The following is a 15,177-nucleotide window of genomic DNA, read 5'->3' as shown; positions in this document are numbered from 1 at the left end:
ATAAAAGGTTTTAAGTAAAAATTACTTTTGTTGGAAAAAATTTTAAGTTTTGGAATTATTAATGCATTTTCATTAAATCCCAACTGGAAATTTTTATAAGAAAGTTTTACACATCACAATTATTTTGTCGGGTAATAATGTGTAATCGAATAAACGGCTTGAACGTTAGGCTATTTGTCTTAACGCAAAGTGCGCATGTGCCTCAACCTCTTCGTGCCCGGTGTTTTCCATTTTTTAAGTGGAGCAGCTTATCATAAGACCATGTTCCCTAAGTTCGTGCTAGTTTTATTTATTATTTTTTACAGTAAGTATTTGATTAACCATGCCTCTTAAACAGTTTCTGGAAAAATCTTACGTTGTGTTAGAAAGTGACTGCCTCATCTTGGAAGGACTCCAGGTGCCCGAAGAAGGATTGCTGGGAGGATTGGTCATCCTGGAGTGCAGATTCCGTCTCGGCCATAAACCACTGTATTCAGTCAAGTGGTACAAAGAGAACGAGGAGATTTTCCGTTTCATGCCGGACACTAGGCCCAACACAAAATCGTTTCACATCCCCGGCCTTCGTGTAGACGTAAGTGAATTTTATACACTAGTTCCAAACTCTTCAACATTAACTTTTTCAGGAGTTCAAATCGGACATGCACAAGTTAGTACTCGTCAATTTGACCGGTAACGCGACCGGTTCGTACAAATGCGAGGTGTCGACAGAGGGGCCTTCGTTCGAGACCGTTTACGAAGTGGCCAACTTGACAGTTCTAGGTACTTTATTATTTTGTTTGGCTGATTTTAGTAATTACATTTTTCATTCTTTCGCTAAGGACCTCGTATGTTTGATGTTGCGTTTTGGCTTACCGCCATATAAATATTTAGAACATTTAAATTGTTCATGGGGGTTTACGATCATCCACTTGTCTGTCAGGCATTTCACCATCTTCAGTGGTGGTTTTGAAAAACAACAAGTAAAAAAAAAGTTACGACTTGCAAAATTGCAGACAGAACAACCACAAAAGACATTAAAACTTCATAAGAAGGAGTAAAGCCTACTTCAAACACGTGCAAAGTCTTAATCCGAAAAGGATAAACAAGTGAATAAGACAAATAAACAGAAAGAATAGATTTGCGATTTTACTTACAAAAGGACACGAAAGATATTAAAATAAATAAATGCGAGAACTGCCAGACCAAGATAATCAAGAGGATTTATTTATTAAAATACACGCAAAAGTTAGGTCTGTAGGACCTTTCTTACACTTAATGTGTTATTTCAATTATAATTTTTTCTTTATTGTCGCAACAGACATAAAGTAGAAATAACAAATTATTATAAAATCAACAATGAAGTAAATGAATAAAGTGAGATTAAATTGAACTTATAAGTTATATTTTTATACAGAGCATTTTATTGTTGAGCAACAGAATTAGATATAGATTTTTCACTAGATTCTTAAAAACTAGATTAGAACCTTCTCGAATTGGAAACGATTTAAAAATGAAACAAAATGCTAATAAACTGATTATTAACATTTTACAAGTTAATGTAAAAATATATAATAAAAAAGTGAATAAAGATAGTAATAAATAAAAATATATAGTATATGGTGTAATGTTAACTACGTAAATATTAAATAAGGTAAATGCTAATTTGTAATATTATATTCAACATAAATACTTAACAAGTATTTTTTTAAGTTTTACTTTGAATAATTTTATGCTTTTTATTTGAACTATATGTTTCGGTATTGAGTTAAAGATTTTTTAAAGGTTTTATTTTAAATTATTTACTATGTGTTTTTGTTCTGTGTTTTGGTATATGAAATAAGTAATTAGCTGTTAAGGTATTAATGTTATGGATATTGCATTGAAATTTAAAATTATGAAACGCGTAGGAAGGGTTTTTAGTTTATAGTAGATTGAACAAAAAGGCTGCTAGGGAATAGATTTGTTGGCCTTTAATTTTTTAACATTTTTAATATCAAAAATTTATCATATATTGAATCATATTTTAGGTTAAAGATATAACGGATGCACGTATTTTGTGCATTTTGAAGTTTAGTTTGTAAAGTATAGTTGAGATCACTCATGACGACTAAGTTGAAAAATATATGTCATAACTAAAGAATTAGTTAGTTGTAAGGTGATATCAGGTTTTTGGTAGGATAATAATTAATTATTTTTATAGCAAAACATATTTGTGTATATTTTTTAAAATCTATTTTATTAACTTGTGGTTCCCATGATAGACTATTAATCATAGTGAAACAAAGATAATCAACACTGTTTTCAAAAGGAAGGTTTGTACTATCAATAGTAACACTTGAGATATTGATTATTCAGAAATCGTGAGATGCGGTCTGGTGTGATGTAGGTTTCAGAAAAAAANAGACAGAGCCAGAATGCGCGTGAGTGTTTGTATGTGTCTGGTCTGTGTATAAATATATCTCGTATCTCAAAGCAATCAGTGTTTTCTAACATTTTTTATTTATTTTTCATTTTACGAGGGTTCGCAACAGCAGAGGTTATATCAACCCTCGGGGTGCCGGTGTTTTTGAAAAAACAAAAAACATTTGTAAGTATGTTGGGTTCGAATGCAGGGCCGCCGGATTCGAACCCGGTACCTTTACCTTACAGTGATGAGCGCCGTGTCAAGCCTAAACCTTTGCGGCCACCGACGCCTCTTCTAACATTATTATGTATTTAGTTTGGTCATGTCCGAATTATTTTTGCTATTTGGACTGTCATCGACCAAATTACACTTTTATCGCAGACTCATGAGGAAATGTCACAGTTGGTATGTATGTCGATTGTTTTGTGGAGTTCCGTTGATTCTGATCATTCCGGATTGGTTCTCCCCATGCTTAGTGGATATCTACTGATGAAGGCGAAATGGTGCATAGCAGGCCTCCGTACAAATATGTTACAATATCTATAGAGTTAAATTGTCTCGAATAAGTTCTAAACACACAAAGTGGATGAAAATTTTGCAAACCAAATATTCGTTTAAATTTTGGAGTTCCTGGACCTTTATAAAAATGATTATTTTCTATTCATCATTACTAGATATGCAAGACCACATACTCTCTAATATAGCTTCTATAAACAATTTACATTAGTAATGTTATTTTTGGCGAGGTGAAAAGACCAAATTTTATCTTTATTTGTTCATAAGTGAATAAACATTTAGAAAAAGAAAAATTACAAGGAACTCCCAGTCTGGCAGCGTTAGGATTGCGTGTCACAATTTCACGGCATTACAGGATATTGGTGCTAATGCCTTCCGTCGGTAAATTTATAGTGCATTATCTCAATTGCAACATCTTCCAGTCAATTACCTAAAGATAAATTACAATGAAAACAATTTTTATGGATAAAACGAACTTTTGATATTAATTTTTACTCAGCTAACATACTAGATATGGACATTTTTCCTTTTTATTGCCCAACTTCATATTAAACCCAACTAGTAAAATGATTTGCACTAGATAAATATATTTACGGGATATTTACATAAATAGGCACACTAGCAGACCCTTGTCATTCTTTCAAATCATCATGGCACTAACTTTCTTTGACAAATGGACTTTAAGATCGGAATGGATATTTTATTTGAAAACATGTATGGGAGCGTTAACGATTGTTTTAAACAGAGATTTGGATTGTAGGACTTGGTTTCGGTTTTTTTCCACTTACAATATATTAGAACAACCTTTAATTGGATAACAAGTAACAATGAGTATAAAATATAAATAACTAAGAGTGGAGAAACTGCCCATTGGCAGTACTCCTCTGTGCTTTCGGTTTTCTCTATTTAATTGTGGTTAATTCCACTATCACTGGAAAGCAGATCCCTGGCAATCATTTCTTTAGAGAGGAAGGATGGAGAGGTGTTCGTCTGGATGAGAGTTTTTGTATTTGAGGATTCAGGGTGGTTGGGAGTTTTGTGTAACATTGGGGATAACGAGAGTGGATTATTGGATAAACGGAATATTTAGTTGTTTTTTAGGTAGTTTAGTTGGATACTTAAAACGGGGCAGTAAGGATTTTTTTCGATAATTATGGTTTGGGATGGTACTCTCTGGATGCGGAGGGTATTAGAATCTTTTGCTGACTTCTTCCGATTTTTAGTCCGTATCGGCTTCACACTGTCTTTATAAAAACGTTTGACAATACATAGTTCTAGATACCACACCTTATTCACAACTGGGAGAGGTATTATCTTTTGCAGAAAGTGAAAAATATGCGAGTGGTTTTTGCTGGGTTAGTTTTTTTTTTTTACCAAGTGTCTTGTGAGGTGTGTGTGAATGAGGTGTTTCTGCAGGTTTCGAGTGTAAATGGTTAAATTAGAGCTACTTATGAGGATCACTGTATCGTCCACAGAGGTTAGTACGCCTCTATAGATGGACCGATTCAGCTATAGTTATAGCGTATATCTATTTAATTTTAATTTAGTTAACGGTATATTTTACACAACACACAGTAAGTGTTTCTGTTTGTGCATGCACAAAAATTATGATTAATTTTTCTTATTTTGTATTTTTCAATCTTTATTATAAGCGTTCGTTAATCTTTTTTATAATATGTGATTGAGCGTTGACTTGTTTTTTTTTTTCACTGAGGTAAAAAAAAAAAAAAACACCGAAAACTACAACAAAGGACTGCAAACAATAACAAACATTGCAATGAAAAACGGTTGCAAAACAAACACCATACAGAAACTTCTAAAAAACAAAACGAAACACAAATCAACAACAAATGGACAAAATTCACATACACAGGAAAAGAAACCTACAAACTAACAAATCTGTTCAACAAACTCGGACTGAAAACACTTAAAGACGTAAAACCTATAAACGCACAAACAAACTCACAATCACACACCACCTTCACACCACTAAAAACACTTCATAACAAAAAACGAAAACGTTCAGAAGAACAAAACATCGTAACCAACAACAGGAAAAAATAAAACACCAACAACGCACAAATAATAACTGACAATGGAAATAACCGCCACCAAGATCGACCAACAAGCACGGGGACCACGCCCCCTAACGCAACGCCCCCAGCGATAAACGACGGACGCAATACTATATAAACCCTACTCAGACTACATGACAGACAGTTTTTCACTGAAGATGGCGTAATGCCTAAACGCGTTTGAATAACTCAAACAAAAAACCCGCGAGTGAAGACAGATCCAGTAGTGCCCGTGTGCCAGTTCAACATGAGTTCGCCAACTCGCAGACCAAACCCCATCATCTACTATTTGTAGAAGTATTAATGGTCTCATGAAACAAACATACCCCCAGACACATTCACAGCCCATTTTTTTAATTTACTGACCCAACCAAGCTTTCGGAAGTATATTTCGCGGAGCCATTCATTGAAAACGCTATTCTTGATCCTCCCTTTACCTTCAGCGAGTTAAAAATGGTTTTGAATAGTCTTAACAATAACAAATTGGCTGGGCCCGATCTTATCTCGTGAGATGATGATCTCAATAAAGCTCGAAACGTTGGCACGATAAAGAAAATCTTTTTCTAAAACCAATGTCCCACCAGAGACCGCATCTCACGATCTCCATATAATCATTAACTAATGGTCACTTAACACCACACATTCTCGCATTTTTTTTAAATCTAAGATAATATTTTTAAATTTAAAATGGTAATAGCTTAGTTCATAATTGTATATATAATAATATTTTCATTGTTTTCTTTATACCAAGAAGCCCTGAATTTTTTTTCTTATTTATAATAAATTTTTATAATAATTTTTATTATTTCAACCAATATAAAGGGTACAACGCAATATGCCTGAAAAACAAGCGCATGAGAACTCTGGAAATATTTAAAATTCACTTTTTTGTTTGTTTGCTTCAGCCTTTCCAGACAGAGATCCAGTAGTAACTACTGATAAGTATATTTATGGACTGGGCGAATACATATTCGCAAACTGCACATCCGGCAGTTCGTTTCCAGCCACCTCACTCAAATGGTTTCTGAATGGCATTAAGGTAATACCAAAGGGTAGCGTTTGGTTGCATGGTATTAACCGTTCGGTTTAGATGGATAAAAGCTGCGTCAGCGAAGAAGGCGTTATCGACATCGGGAACGGCCGTTACAGATCCTTTTCCAGGATCAAGTTCAGAAGCAGGGGCGATCCAGGACGGCTGACGTTGTCTTGTGTTGGGAAGATCACCAAGACAACAAAACCGACGAAAACCCGACTCGTCCTTACAGTGGAGAGGCCAGCGAAGTACAACCTACTGACGGACGGTAGCGGTCTCTCAGGTGGGAATCCGAGTTTTTCTACAACTTTCAGAAAATAAATCGTCCTGTCGTTTTTAGAAAGCAGCAACCCAAGAGAGTTGAGCTTCTGCTTTCGTCTCCTTTACTTGTTGATGACCATTAAAGAAATCTGTGCGGGGGTCATTCTTCTAGAAACTTCCGATGGGAAAAGATAGGAAATGACCATTGTAAACCATTTCCTCGCCAGAAATCATAACAGAGAAATATAATTATTCATTATGATAAATAATAACATCCATAATTATGAATTACATTATTCATACTATAAGCGAATCGCTTTAAAAATAATTTTACATTGAAAATAATTGTAAATTATTCCTAATATTTTGCATCCACTTTTTTGTACAAAGGTAAATGTTAGTATGTAACTAACTATGTAATTATATTTATTAAAAAACAAAACAAACAGAAACATAAAGTTTGTGGTGAATAAAAAAAAACACTGAGGCATAGAATTTCTTGTACTTTTAATCAATCTTTATTATTTATGGTTCAGTTGAGAAGTATTGATTTTTTATAAATATTACAGCTGACAATTTTACACAAGCTAGCTTAGCAACAACGAGCGCGCGCGCACACACATGCAATCAAAAGAGTCGCAACATAAACAAATTAAGAGAATTCACGTATTTACAGCATTCAGTAACAATGAATAAATAACAGCAACCTCGCTAACACATACTTACAAACTCTCACAAACATACACACACTATAACAGAGAAAAAAAGCTATCTCTCCATTTCACTCACTTACACAAACAAACAAAAAAGCGAGAAAAAACACACACACACACACACATACACAAATTAATACAAAAATGAAAGTCCACGTGTAGAAATTTAAACCAATTACATATACACAAACATAGGAATTCTCCAACAAACACACACACTCTCTCTCTCACCCTCTCTCTCTCCCTCTCTCTCTCTCTCTTTCTCTTTCTCTTGATCACTCACTCTCTCTGTATCTCTCTCTCACACACACACTACACAAACCAGTATTTTTTTAAATTTTATGCTGAGTAGTATGCATAACGTTTTTTGTTAATTAAATGTTTTTAATTTGGATTATACTTCCTCAAGTACATAAATGTATTTTCTTTTTGAAAATAAATTTTTTTTTCATTCATTCATTCATTATGTAAGTTATTTAATAAAATTAAAATTAATTAAAGCCTTGTTATAACAGTGTGCAAAAAGTGGGTAAAAATGTGTTAAAATAGTGCAACTTCTGGCCTAGCGAATCAATCGATTGCAAGCGAAACGTTACGGCTTAATCTATAATAGACCTTTTAATTAATCATAAAAAGTACACATATCGATCTTGAAATATTTTCTTTTGAAACTGTAAAAAAATTTTGCTATACAGTGAGAGGTAATTATTTTCATTTGAAAAAAATATTTCTGTCTGTGCCGCAGTTATAAATGTTCTGTATGCAAACACCTTGTACGTTTCGTAAAAATGGAAATGCCTGGTTAAAATTAGAAGATAAAGAAACTGTTTTGTTTGGATATTGTTTTTCTTTCAACAGATCGTCAGCCAAAGAGAATCGAAAGAAGAAAAAAAGAAGTCCAAGACATTTTGTAGGTACCCAGTACATGTATATAAATAAACTGCTCAAAAACGAATAGGGATTTTTGTAATTTATTCTTATTCTATTAATTTTAATTAAATTAACCTATATATTCTTATTAATTGGAATAAAAAAGAAGCCAAAAACTAACCTCATTGTTAATAACGGATTTACTTAAGAATAGTAAACATGAAGATTATTCATTTTATTAAATTCACTAGTTTTCGTGGTCCGCTAGACCAATTAATATCTATCAATTAATTAAGTAACTCGGACACAATTCAAAAGGTGGGGTTGAGATGGGAAGGTAGTGTCCGAGTGGATCTAGGTCACGATAGCTCAAGTGGTAGAGCAGCGGCGTATCTAGCCGAAGGTCGTGGGTTTGAATCCCGCTCGTGACACTGACTTTTTTAACTCAACTAAAAACCGTAATTAATTGATAATTATTCATTTTGTAAACAAACACCTTTTTTCGTCTTTTCCCCATATTAATCCAGTTGTATCATCTTTAATCTTGGAAAGATATCATCTTGAACCAGAAGTTCGAACATTAGTGAGAATGAGTCATCGCGGTCACCGACAAGTAGATATCGCAGAGGCAGTTGGAGCTTCCCAGAACGTGGTTGTCTAATAGGAGGCTGGGTAGTGGATCTCAGCGCGTTACAACGATAAGTGGAGGACAGAAATATTGTCATTGCTGGAAGACGGAACCCTTTCCATTGTGCCCGCCAGATCCTAAATGAAGTACAAGATGTTTAGGCAAGCCTTTATAAACACAAACAATTAGTAATTGTTTGTGGGAAATTGGCCTCACTTCGCCCCTTTGGGACGACCTGCAGCAACAGCCCGCTACCAACACTCAGGAGAATATGGTGCAGCGTGCGCCTAGAAGAGAACAACGATTGGTATGACGTTATGTTTACTGATGAGTAGCGTTTCTGTCTGTATATTGATAGGAGACGCCAAGAGTCTACCGAGAACAGGGGGTACGTACAATGCCCCAGTTCGTGGTCCTTTCAGTGAAGTGTGGTGGTGGCCGTGTAATGGTTCTGGACTAGGATTTACACGGAAGCATGAACTGGACTCCACATTGTTGAAGGCAACATCAGCGCAGTCCGTTATGCCCAAGAAATTATCGAGGAACACATCCCTCAAACCAGGGCTCTCATTAGCAGCGATTTTCGATTTCTGGATTGCAATGGCAGACCTCATATAGGCAGAATTTTCATCAAAGTGTAGAAACCTGGGAAGTTTCCATCTGCCCCTTCCCCCATTTTCTCCAGACTTCAATCAATGACATGTGGGGTGAGTTGCAGATAAGGTTTTTCGATCACCACCCGCAGACTGTTGACCTTTAAGAACTGAATGCAGCGTCATTCTTTTTAAAATTAGTGACAACGTTATTAACAGTATGCCTAACAGGTGCACAGATATTTTAGCTAACACGGTATTAATTGCTTTAAAAAAATTATTATGACCAATAAACAAAATTATGGATTTAAAACCATTTATTTTTTTATTTGCCAAGTCCCTTAATTAAATTTTCCTCAGTAAGAAACAATATTTTCTAATTAATTTTAGTACAATTTATAATAAAAATAATATAAAAATGCTAGGGAAAGTAAATACTACAATTGCAATATCCCTATTCATTTTTGCGCAGTTTAGCTTTATCCTATAACGATTCCCAATAAATAATTATTCTCGTGTATTTATTACCTTATGGTGCAAAAACATTCAATGGTTAAAGGTGAAAATAATGGTACTCGGTTAAAAGTATCTCATTTATTGTCAAAACATACAAATCATTATCATGAAAACATTTCCTCTCAGCATTAAAAATGTTTGTATATTGAACATTTTCTTATTAATGAATTTTTACCAGATTGGATTGAGTTATAAGTGTCTTATTGAGTGTTATTTTGCTTCTCAGGGCAATATTTATTCTGACAATACGGTATTCCATCATTTCGACACTGGCAGAAATCACAGCTTATCCTGAATACTTCTCCGGGGATACAAGCTGGGAAAAGATGAGAAATTACAGTCAGCTACAGAAAAATCTTTAAAATTATTTTAATGTAATCAAACTATGTTGTAGGAGTTTCACATTTCTTTACATATAGTTTGGTACTTAAAACAAGACAAATATTGAAGTAACCATTCTCTTTTTCCGTCTATGTTTCGCAAATGTAAGTTATACACTTATAACACCACCTGTACTCTTCGATATGTGAATAGAAAATCCAAAAATACATCGAAATGAAGAGTTCAAACTACTGATTGACTGATCTATATAAGCTTAAATCTGCGAACGCACGTGCTTACATACACAGAGCAATGCTGTCACTCCGGCATTTCCAGCTTTTGTAATTTACAATAAATTACCGGCAGGTCTCGAGAATCACCTACTCCGGCTGTTGGTAGTCATAACCGACCAGGGGGCTAGTTCCCAAATCCATTCAAACGTTCACTCACTCTGCAATACATTCTTACTTATTTACATACAATTCCCTCAGTTAGGGTGCTGGAGTACTCGATATTCCTTCTTCACCCGTTACACATATTTCATAACTAACCTAATTGAGGGTCGATGGGATAGTCCATATTCCATCGTCTCCCTGTCACACTACACTTTCGCGCTAATAAATACATTCACTCAAACACATCTAACTGAACATAAAACAATACATATATCAGTATTACATACATTAAAAACAACTCGGTTTCATCCAATAATCAAAACTGGAGACCTAGACACCGGCTGCCATGCTCAAGGACAATTCTCATATGGGGCGGTATGCCTCCTTTCCTCTCAGCCGACTTAGGCCACGGACGCTGCAAGTTTCTTCTAATCATGTATTTTATTTCATTATTAGCGGCATGGGGCGGGATATTTGGTGATCGTGAGATGCGGTCTGGTCTGACGTAGGTTTTAGAAAAACATTTTCTTTATCGTGCCAACGTTTCAATCTTTATTGAGATCATCTTAAGGGCACAGAGGGTACATGTTTCATTCTTGTGTGTCGTGTGTAGGGCAATCTCAACACGACACACAAGAAAGATACATCGATACGGAAAACAAACACTTTGAGCCCTGAAGATGATCTCAATAAAGATCGAAACGTTGGCATGATAAAGAACATGTTTTTCTAAAACCTACATCACACCAGACAGCAAACCACATTCTCCAAATAATCATTTTTCAAAAAGAAGGTTCTGGACGGAACATGGACAATTTTTGAAGGACCAGGTGAGAATTATAGACCAAAGTTTCTCATATAATTATACAAACGATCAATATTTGTAATTTCATCAAGACCAGATGTAGTACGATTTCTGCAGGGTGAAGAACGTGTATTTTGGGCTTTGCTTATCATCCTCGTTTCCCTACCTTAGCTGGTTTTTTCATGGACAGAAAACACACAAACTTGGATGACGAAATGCCAAAACACTTCCGTCAGACAAGGATGTTCGGTAACGACCGAATTATAATGCCAGATTTGATTATTTTTCCGTTGCTAATGATGTCAATTGAAAAAATTTCTTAGATCAGTTAAAATTCTAAATAGATTATTTATATATTATATAAAATTAGAAATAAAAATTATGAAAATTCCATACAAAATTAATTCCGTTAAATTAGACATTCACCAATATGAAAAAATCACGAAATCTTGTAAGTACTTACTCAATTCGTATGGAGTATCTGGTGGAATCGTGGGAACGGAATTTAAAAAATCTGAAAAATATTACATTTAATTAAATTAGAATGTATTAAAATATTACGTTTTTTTCAAGAGCTGACAGGATTGCTCTTAGATAAGAAAGAAGTCCATTTAAAAACAACCATCTGTGCTTACTTTTATCAAAAATGGTAACTTTTCAAACTTCAATACGTAGAAATTAAAAAATAATTCTAAGTGAAAACAACTTGCCTGTATCATTTAATAATTCACGCACCCTTTCAGCGACTGCCTTCAACTCCGGGGTGACTTTAACTTTATTGGGTCGGCACTTTTCTAAGGGTTTGCAGGTTGCTTTTCCGAACTGGCAGACGCACTTTTTGCAGTCTTCTTTCCAGAAACTGTTTTCAACGCACCCTGAGATGAAATACTGTTATTTGATACACTTGTAAAAATTTTAACAAAGCGAGAAAGCTTTTACATGGAATATACAGGAATTGAGAAAAGTTGAAATGCATAAACCAAACAAGCACCTCTGTTGGTTGGGAACAAAAGCGAAACTTATTTGGGCTAATGAAATATTCCCTGATCATCTTGATCTCAATATTTTAGCAGTTTTGGCGAAATTCAGAACCTTTCAGGAACCGGAAAATCAAGATTGTAAACGAACAAATTTCCACTATTATACAATGTGTGTCAATAAAATCACCTAATTAAATGAAATTTGTTTACTCTGTGGTGGCAATGAAGGTACAGCAAGTCGGTCAAAGAAAAAAATAAATAAGAGGAAAACTCACTGAACTTGACCCCGATCGGAGGTGCTGAAACAAAAAAAATCTATATACTCTACAATGAATTTATTTTCAGTAATCACCTACCCGTTAGAATCTCAGCAATAAATGCCGCAGAAACCGTGAACAGGAACAAATTGGTCGAAAACATTTTCCCCTTCTAACCCGAGCTGTAATGGTTCGAATAGAGGATGCGTGGTAGTTTTATATACGGCCCAGTTGCGTCATTTGTGAATTGTGGGAGAATCACGGATGCCTTGCTAAAATTCTTTTGTTTTGCGGGTAGTTTCTCATAACAGAGGCAAGCGGATCCTATTCTTCGGTTGTAGATCCTTAATAATTAGTACATTTATTTGATTAATGATAAAATATACATATTTTGAAAGTGACACCAAACTGAAATGTCAATTTAGGATTTTTAATTTGACTAGAGCAAATTCCAAAATTGTAGTATTGAAATATTTGGAATTTGTATTGTTATTAGTTTGTTATTTTGCGTTACCAACTTGTGACAACAAAACTACGTAAATAGTTCTAAAAATAAATTTATTTCTTTAAAGCATTTGACAACTATCTGATAGTATTTAGTTAATTGCCCAACACGTGGATCCATCAGAGAATTAGTTAAAAATAAGGGCTGTAGTTTTAGGACAAAGTATGTGTCCGGCATATAGAGCAATCGTTCATAAAAACAAAAATTTTGGTCGATCTTGGTCTGGAAGGCAGCGAAAAGTCAGGCGAGGTTCTAAGGCCGGGACGTCCCAACCTCCGGACTTAACCACCGCGTTTGGGCCCATGACGCTGAAAATGCAATAAAAATATTATTCGAAAAAAAAGATGATGAAAAATGATTCAGTCGGAGTCCCAGGATTATAGAGGATGGGTCTAACCACCCGATTTAGAATAGGCCGTGCGAGGTTGACACATGGACACTTCCTTTTGGGCCAAAGCCCGCGTAAGTGTCCGGCAGGTAGAGAAAGGTTGCTCGAAGTCCACCTAATTGAAGATGCAATGTCTAGGTACCATGAAGCGCGTAGAAATGCAATCCGAAATGATAGTTGTAGCAGGGCAGCAAGGGTCCCCTGTACATTTTTGAGAAGAAAAAGGGTTTTTATTGTATATGATATTGATAACTTTGTGTCCCTAGCGTATGCTGAGAGTGAATGTATTTATTGGTGTGTATGTGTAGTGGGACCGATGGCAGAACATCGACCCTCAATTAGATTAGTTATGTGTATGTGTAGGGTGATATAGGAATATCGAGTATCCTAACTGTGAATGGTATAGAAATAGTAAAGAATGGAGAGAGTAGAGTGAGTAGATTTAATTTAGAAATTGTTTGCGTCGGAGGCTTAAATCAATGAGCTGTTGATAGCCACTGAAGCCCAACTTCAGTGGCTGGAAGGATAAGACGATATTTGACCTCAGACACCCAACACCCGGGGGTGGGGATTTTCGGTCCCTGCCGGTAATTTATTGTAAATCTCTGAAAAGCTGGAATGGCGAGTTGCGAGAAGTGATAAAACTTAATTCTGTACATGCGTGAATGTATACACATGAGTGTACATATTTGAGATTATATAAATCAGTAATCAGTAAGTATACGTCATTGGTTCAATGGAACTCAGTTTCCGGACAGAGGCATGCAATATAGTTCATCAAACGACCATCACAGAAATTAGAATGATGTTAGGACCGTCATATGGACACTGAAGGTTCTGGTGCAGCAGAAACAAGACTGTGCGGATATTCTTGGAAGAACAACAAACAACAGAACGTTCCTCTATTACTGCAAGTGTCTATGCAGTCTGAGATTCCTATTTCGGATGAAGAAAAGCCCAAGCCAAGGATGAAGGAAATAAAATAAAATGGGATTTGGTGCGTTGAGTCGGAAAGTTGATGCCGACCAGTAGTTGTAACGTTGTTGCCAAGTGTGAAAACTAAAAGATATAAACCGTGCACTCTATAATTTATATTATTATTAACAAAGCGCCCCTCATTCCCTATATGTGTTACGTAGGTGTTTCTCAGATGCCAGCAATTGGTAAATAATCTTATCACTCCGCTGAGTTCAGCCCTCTATTTGTGAGTATGCAGTATTGGTGTGGGTAGTTTTAGCATAACCTTACTGTATCTAGCACCTCTGGCGTTTATGCATTTCTCTTTTTTTTCGTTTTTGCAACTATTTTGAGATGGAGGAATGTACGTTTGATTTTGTTAACCTAACAATAGGATCAGGACCTATATATAGTCGTGCAGATCCTCCTCTAGCTGCTGTGTCAGCCTTTTCGTTATCTAAAATAACTTTGCGTGCTGGTACCCAAAGGTTGTATCTCTAGATTGTTGAGATTTTGGATGCATTGGCTGATTAATTTTGATGTGATTTTTTGATCATGCTTTATTTCTTGGCTATCCGACCCCATGAATAGTCAGTGTAACCTATTTTAAGAATTGTTAAGTCACAAGCGATGATGGCAAGCATTTCCCCTTGATATACCTATGTATACTTCCCTAATGAGTTTGACTGCTCATATTTTGGGCTTGTACCAAAAGCACCCGATCCGGGTCCTTCATTTATTTTGGGGCCAACTGTATACCATATTAATGTGATTTCCTCCTGAACTCTTCTTTTACCTTGCATTCCTTTTAAACTTTCGAATATTGTAAAGTGTTTCCGGGATAGTCAATACCCATTTTTAAAAATAGGTTAAACTCGTTTTATTAATTATTGTTGTGTGCTGGAAGCTTTGCCGACTTAATAACATGGCTTCTAATTACTCACAGTAACTTTATAAGTAATAAAATAATAACAATCTTTT

At 35.3% G+C, this 15,177-nt stretch overlaps 2 protein-coding genes across 4 annotated transcripts; one reads left to right on the top strand and one right to left on the bottom strand.

Moving 5' to 3' along the window:
* Nucleotides 1-223: 223 nt before the first annotated feature.
* Nucleotides 224-6,572, top strand: LOC106670153. Its single transcript, XM_014400234.2, has 6 exons — nucleotides 224-304; nucleotides 366-571; nucleotides 624-759; nucleotides 5,880-6,013; nucleotides 6,065-6,290; nucleotides 6,348-6,572. The coding sequence occupies exons 1-6, from the start codon at nucleotides 262-264 to the stop codon at nucleotides 6,461-6,463; spliced, it is 861 nt and encodes a 286-aa protein (XP_014255720.2). The 5' UTR covers nucleotides 224-261; the 3' UTR covers nucleotides 6,464-6,572.
* Nucleotides 6,573-9,651: 3,079 nt separating this feature from the next.
* LOC106670160 lies at nucleotides 9,652-12,679 on the bottom strand. Of its 3 annotated transcripts, XM_014400241.2 has the most exons (6): nucleotides 12,446-12,679; nucleotides 12,277-12,388; nucleotides 12,049-12,201; nucleotides 11,820-11,984; nucleotides 11,573-11,623; nucleotides 9,652-9,904 (listed from the first exon to the last, which is right to left on the bottom strand). In XM_014400241.2, the coding sequence occupies exons 3-6, from the start codon at nucleotides 12,158-12,160 to the stop codon at nucleotides 9,789-9,791; spliced, it is 444 nt and encodes a 147-aa protein (XP_014255727.1). In that variant the 5' UTR covers nucleotides 12,161-12,201; nucleotides 12,277-12,388; nucleotides 12,446-12,679; the 3' UTR covers nucleotides 9,652-9,788. The 3 variants fall into 3 exon arrangements, with proteins under 3 accessions (XP_014255727.1, XP_014255728.1, XP_014255729.1); XM_014400242.2 differs by lacking the exon at nucleotides 12,049-12,201 and having other exon boundaries at nucleotides 12,365-12,388; nucleotides 12,446-12,665; XM_014400243.2 differs by lacking the exons at nucleotides 12,049-12,201; nucleotides 12,277-12,388 and having other exon boundaries at nucleotides 12,446-12,674.
* Nucleotides 12,680-15,177: the final 2,498 nt, after the last annotated feature.

This window comes from Cimex lectularius, unplaced genomic scaffold, assembly GCF_000648675.2.
Source record: "Cimex lectularius strain Harlan isolate CLEC.00 unplaced genomic scaffold, Clec_2.1 scaffold134, whole genome shotgun sequence".
Classification (NCBI taxonomy): Eukaryota; Metazoa; Arthropoda; class Insecta; order Hemiptera; family Cimicidae; genus Cimex; species Cimex lectularius.
The sequence above is the reverse complement of the archived record's forward strand: the minus strand, read 5'-3'. Positions and strand labels throughout refer to the sequence as shown.

What these genes read in the sequence shown, in the direction of transcription:
- LOC106670153 (XM_014400234.2), top strand. Translation starts at nt 262, where the DNA reads ATGTTCCCTAAGTTCGTGCTAGTTTTATTTATTATTTTTTACA. An exon ending in TTTATTTATTATTTTTTACA is followed by an intron (nt 305 to 365) that starts GTAAGTATTTGA and finishes ACGTTGTGTTAG; the next exon opens with AAAGTGACTGCCTCATCTTG. An exon ending in GGACGGTAGCGGTCTCTCAG is followed by an intron (nt 6,291 to 6,347) that starts GTGGGAATCCGA and finishes TGTCGTTTTTAG; the next exon opens with AAAGCAGCAACCCAAGAGAG.
- LOC106670160 (XM_014400241.2), bottom strand. Translation starts at nt 12,160, where the DNA reads ATGATCAGGGAATATTTCATTAGCCCAAATAAGTTTCGCTTTTGTTCC. An exon ending in TGAATTATTAAATGATACAG is followed by an intron (nt 11,624 to 11,819) that starts GCAAGTTGTTTT and finishes AATATTTTTCAG; the next exon opens with ATTTTTTAAATTCCGTTCCC. An exon ending in AGATACTCCATACGAATTGA is followed by an intron (nt 9,905 to 11,572) that starts GTAAGTACTTAC and finishes ATCTTTTCCCAG; the next exon opens with CTTGTATCCCCGGAGAAGTA.